Genomic DNA, 6,188 nt, shown 5'->3' on the forward strand with positions numbered 1-6,188 from the left:
GAGGGGGGAGGAGGTGAGAGGGAGGAGGTGAAGAGAAGAGGAGGGAGAGATGAGGACAGATAAGAGAAAGGGGGAGAGATGAAGGTGAGTAGGGAGAACACGGGGGAGGATAGGGAGGTGAGGAGAGAAGGAAGAGATTCAGAATTAATAATTTGTCAACTTCATTGATTTGGATTTTAATGTGAGAGAATCATCAATTAAAAACTAACGAATCAGAACAAACAGCTGGTGAAACAAACGAGAGAAACAGTGAGGGGGGAGGACGGGGGGGTGAAAACACAATGCAGTCACACACATTTAAAGGGTCAATGTCAGTATTTCAGTACTACTGAAGTTAGCATGCTAACCAGCTAGCTCCAGGACGGTGGTGATTGGCTCAGTCTGTTGATTACAACGAACTGAAGGTATAAGGTACCTGTCCACCAGGGGGCGGAGTCACAGCCAGCAAACCACAATCTACAGTCACCTCCTCCTCCGCTCAGACCAGGCCAGGTCACATCCTGTTTTTCCACAGTCAGAAAATATTCAGTAATCGTGTTTGTGTTTCCTGAGGTCACACTAACGTTGACCTTTGACCCTTGAACACCAAAATCTGGTCAGTTCATCCTTGAGTCCAGGTGAATGTTTGTGCTGAATTTGAAGAAGTTCCATCAAGGTGTTACTGAGATAACACCTTGCCGCTCTGACTGTCGCCGTGTGGAGAAATAAAAACATAGAATAAATCCAGACACCCTCAGAGGACCTGGTTGCCAAGATGGCGACGGCGGAGCAGCCCACTCTGAGCTTCAAAACCTGTGGGTGACACACAGAGGCTACATCCATGTTTATTTACAATCTGTGGTCGGAGCCTTCATTGCCCAGGAAACGAAGGATGCACTTTGAGACTGTCTAGGTGCTGTGATGTCACAGTCGTCTTCAACAGCAGCCATTTTGTTTTCAGGTTGTCTGTCTGTGTCGTTGTCATGGACACGATATCTCAGTAAAACCTTGACAGAACGTCTTCAAATTTGGTAAAAACATTCACCTGGACTCAAGGAACAACTGATTGGATTTTGGTGGTCAAAGGTGAAAGGTCAAGTTTGATGGTGTGGCTAAACAGGAAATGACCTGGATGGTCTGAGAGGAGGCAACTGGACTTTGATTGTTTTTACTCTCCGATGTGTTTGTCTCATTTTATTCACATTCTCCTCTCAGTTCAATCCAGGTGATAATCTGAGCTCACACCTGTGGCCATGGTTACAGTCGCTCTGGTCTGCAGCCCCTCTCTGACCTCACCTGATCCTGTGATCCACTCACCTGTTCAGTCCTTGCCTGACTCAACATGTGTTCACTCACCCTCCGTCTCTGCCGTCTTCTTGGACACCGTGACCTCAGACAGCTCCTCCCGGGCGTCGTCTGAGCCACTGGGTGACGCCGAGTCGTTTTCTGATCCTCTCCTCCTCCCCCCAGCTCCTCCTCCTCTCGCCTTCTCTCCTCCCCCTCTGTCGGAGCTCTTGCCCAGCCTCTCCTCCAGGACCTGCTGCTCTCTCTCCATCTTGGTGATCTCCAGCAGGAGGTCGTCAAACGAAGCCTCCACGATCTTTGTCAGCTCACGCACCGCGAAGTCCAGGACCTGCTCCATGACCGACTTCAGCTGGTCTGCAGGAGAGGAGATCTTCATCACCTTCACCATCATCATCAGCCACTGTTTAACATACTGTATTTCAACAATCACATGGCGGTGTCCTGATCTACGCCGGTCTCTCCTGTCTGTGTAGAACCAGTACGTAGTCATAGCCCAGCTGTCAGAACCCATTCATTAGTCTGAGTGTCTCTGTGTCTGAGTCTGAGTCTCTGTGGACGGTTAAACAGAAGCTGATTTGTTGTTAGGAGTGATGGTTGTGCTGATCAGCTGACACAGTCACTGATATGAAAATTAAACTGATCAATCAGATAAGTTTGAGCTCATGTAGAAACGGTCTCTGACACAGGGTTAAAATGTCACCATCATCATCATCATCATCATCATGTCATTTTTCTTCTCCTTTAAAACAATTCATGACCGAACAGGCTCCTCTTGGGACCTCCAGCAGGGTCCAGACCCACAGGTTGGGACCCACTGACATGAACCACAAGGTTTATATTTGGTTCTTCAGATCACTGCACTGGATCTATTTTCCGCTCAGGAGCCTCATCACAACGCCACACGGTTTCTATGGAAACGTGTTTGTAGATTTTGGGTGGACTGAGCCTTTAAACATAATCCTGACACACACACACACACACACACACTTTATCCCTGCTCATCAATGTCGATAACCTCCAGATATACTCGTGTAAAGATGAACCGATCACCAGGCGTTTAGAGATGAGCAACACCACACCGTCCATCCATCTGTCCCCCGTCTGTCCTCCAATCAAACATGTGACATGTCATGTGACCCGCAGGATGACCCACTTTCAGCTATAAAACACCCACATTAATAATGACACCATTCATTTTATCTCACTGACACAAGCACACACATCTGAGGTGTGAGCGGCTGAACAGTGGCTGTTGCCGCGGTAACAGACGGTGTGAGCTCATGTTGTGTCTTAGTGCAGATGGTGACGCCAACGTCCATGTTTGTCTTCCACTAATAAACAGACGAGTCTCTGCTGTTCCATATATGTTCCTGATATTAACGTGTAATATGATATTGTGTTCATCAACTAATTAACTGATCAGTTAATTGACAGAAAATTAATCAACAACAAATTCAATGCTCTTCTCACTATATTAAAATCAATATCAGAGTTTTATCCATTTGAAATAGGAAAATATTTTGGGTTCATGATGAAACTGTGTTGGACCAATCACTGTGACAGAGGACGTCAGTGGAGTGGGCGGTCCTTCAGAGGACGTCAGTAGGAGTGGGCGGACCTTCAGAGGACGTCAGTAGGAGTGGGCGGACCTTCAGAGGACGTCAGTGGAGTGGGCGGACCTTCAGAGGATGGTACAGGAAGTGATATTACACTTGGCCATGTTACGATTTCCATCATATTTTGATTATTGCGCAGCTCTCGAAACAGGCTGCGTCAGAGGTGGAGCAGTTCTGGAGGAGGAAGTCTGGTTATTAGCTTCAGTTAAGGTGGGTTTATACTGACACTGCCTCTGTCCTCACAGACTCTTCATTCATTCATTCATTCATTCATTCATCCATTCATCCATTCATCCGTCATGTCGTGTCCAGGTTAGTGCAGTGACAGGAGCTCAGAGTGTGAAGTGTGAGAACAAGCCTCTTCACTGTTTATCGGCTCTGATGTCATTAATCACAGATAAGAGCTGATCTGAGAGCAGATCAGACACCAGCTGGAATTCCCCCTCGGTCAGTCTCTTAAAGGAGGAAAAAGGAGGGAAAACTGGGGTCTGGTCCACATGTGACCTTATCTCCTAGTGTGGATCCATCCCCTCTGAGGTGTTGGTGTCACCTCCCCGACAGGTTCATGAACACTGTTATCATCTCACCATTAGCAGCTCCACTAGTTAGCATCTTTTCAGAACAGTTAGCATATTTTTAGAACGGTTAGCATAGGTAGCATCTTTTATTTGTTTATGCTGACAATGTTAGCGGTTGTGCTAATGGCAACTCCCTCTCTCTGTACTGACATGGTTTCAGGTGTATTTAGCCCCGCCCCCGTCCCCACGAATTGACAGGATTGGTTCCTGAGGTCTGTGACGTAGGAAACCCTGGCTGTCTGAATGCGTGTCATTGGTTCACTGCAGTTCAAGGTGGAAACACTCAGTCATGGTGTTGGGATTAGCTTTAGTTTAGGATTATTTTATTTAGGTTTATTTTTATTTTATAAATCATAACAACATCCTTTCACATTTTAGCGAGATCAACACGAAACCACTCGCTTCCATTCATTTGTATTTGTCTTGTGACTTTAATTCTATAATTATGAAACTTAATTAGTTCATCACTGCGTCCATTTCATGACTGTTTAATCACAATCAGCACAGTACAGATTTTCAACCAGTCACAGACGAGCGTCAGGCATCCCGACCAGTTACACAAACACACTGGTGGGAATCCCCTGATGTGAAGGCGACACAGCTGATTTCCTGCCTGACAGTCATGACTGAGGCAAGAAGAAGACAAAGAGTCTGTTCACATTGTTTCACTAGATAAAGATGATCAACAAACTTCTCATGGGAATCTAACCGGAGACCTTCTGGCTGCTGTGTGATGGGTCAGGGTCAGACTGACCATATATGTCCATATGGTCACATGACTACCACAGAGTGAGACAGCCTGTGTGATCAGAGCTGGAATCAAACAACGCAGTGGAGCTGAACACGAGGGAAACATCAGTACAGTGAGAATACTGTATGTATGTGTTAATATACACACACACACACACACATATATATATATATATGTGTGTGTGTGTGTGTGTGTGTGTGTGTGTGTATGTGTGTGTGTGTGTATGTGTGTGTGTGTGTGTGTGTGTGTGTGTGTGTGTGTGTGTATGTGTGTGTAGATTCATATTGGTAATAACAGAACTGCAGATACACACAGCTCCGCTGCTTCACATAGTGATTGATTACATCCAAAGCTTCACTACATGTATTAATAAGGAGCATAAAATATTTGCTTAAAAAAGAAAAAAACTAAAATGATTAATGAATTAACAAGATGGCTGCAGATTAATTTTCAACTAATCAATTATCAAATAATCAACTAATCATTAAAGGTCTGTGCATGACACAAACAAACTCATCTTCCAGTTACTTTCTCAATGAACAGATTAATGTGACGAATGTCAGTCGACCATCAGTCCAAAGAAATGTTTTCTGTCACAGAACATAAAGAGCTGGGAATGGAGATGTTTGATGAATGACTGATTGATTGATTATGTAAATAAATGATGAGTTGATCAGTTAACAGACCAGCCTTTAACCCCTCCTCCTGCAGTGTCCATATAAAAACATGGTGTTGATGCAGCAGAACATCACAGAGAAGCAGCAGTGATTAACTGTGGAGCCCAAGACTAAACCTCCACACTGAGGAGGAAACTGTCAGAGGGAGCAGAGCCGCTCCGACCAACACACCTGTTCTAACTGAACCTTTTCACCACACTTTACCTTTACACCTAATGAGTGGTTATTATGAATGAATGTGACGATGACTGGTTCATCCTGTGGTCTATGAGATTTCAGAAAATAGTGAAACTAGAATCACCACCTCACAGTTCTCTGCCTCAGCCAAAACGCTATTTGTGTTCTCGAGGTATTACATTCACAAGGCCAAAACCATGTTTTGTGAGGTCACTGTGACCTTGACCTTTGACCACCAAAGTCTAATCAGTTCGTCCTCAAGTTCCGTCAAGGTGTTACTGCGATATCGTGTCCACGAGAATGAGAACGATGGAAAACAAGATGGCTGCTGCTCTGACGCTGAGCAACAAAAAGTCTAAACTGTTGTTGTTGTTGTTGTTGTTGTTGTTGTTGACCAGCAGAGGAAGTCCTCGCAGCTAGAAGCTGGAACTACAACCTGTCTGACATTTGTGCTGGGAAATAAAGGACTGAGCTGAAAAGTGACGGCTGGTGTTTCAGCTCTGCGGCCGAGTGAACGACTCTGAGGAGAGTGATCTTCCTCCTCCAACAGCAGGTCAGAGGTCAGTTTATGTTCCACACAATCTCCTCCTGAAGACTAAACATCGTCCTCATTAAACTTCAGATCACTGCAGGACCTCGTCCACTCAGACACAGAGATCAGCAGCTGATATAAATCAGAGCCAAGAGCTCTCAGACAAACGCTGACCTCAGCAACACACACACACACACACACACACACACACACACACACACACACACACACACACACACACACACACACACACACACACACACACACACACACACACACACACTTCAGCGCGCTGCACAGGATCTCCTCAGTTGAGGAAACACCTGAAGGCATTTGCAGCAATGCAAGAGATTTTACAGTGGTACAATTCTACTGTTTCCATGGAGACCGTTTGTTTGCTGGCATCAGCACTTGTGTTACCTGCGCACATCTCACCTGTATCGTCTCTCTAAAATCGAGAGAATTTCCTTCTTTTGGTCAAAACCAGGCATCTGAAGAATCTCTGATGTTTCACAGACTAAACTTTTCATCAATGAATTGAAAATTAATCAATGAGTCATAGGGGTTGTTTTA

The 6,188-nt window shown here is 45.1% G+C and overlaps 1 protein-coding gene across 1 annotated transcript in view; it reads right to left on the minus strand.

Moving 5' to 3' along the window:
* The window catches only part of LOC111653127 (uncharacterized), a 16,779-nt gene that overhangs the window by 5,821 nt on the left and 4,770 nt on the right, over positions 1-6,188 (minus strand). Inside the window, exon 2 of the mRNA XM_087173281.1 lies at positions 1,336-1,638. Coding sequence (XP_087029407.1) covers positions 1,336-1,638 — 303 coding nt within the window. The remainder of the gene's footprint in view (positions 1-1,335; positions 1,639-6,188) is intronic.

This window comes from Seriola lalandi, unplaced genomic scaffold (genome assembly GCF_002814215.2).
Source record: "Seriola lalandi dorsalis isolate HSWRI2012SDOR001 ecotype SW California unplaced genomic scaffold, Sedor1 jcf7180002054151, whole genome shotgun sequence".
Taxonomy (NCBI): domain Eukaryota; kingdom Metazoa; phylum Chordata; class Actinopteri; order Carangiformes; family Carangidae; genus Seriola; species Seriola lalandi.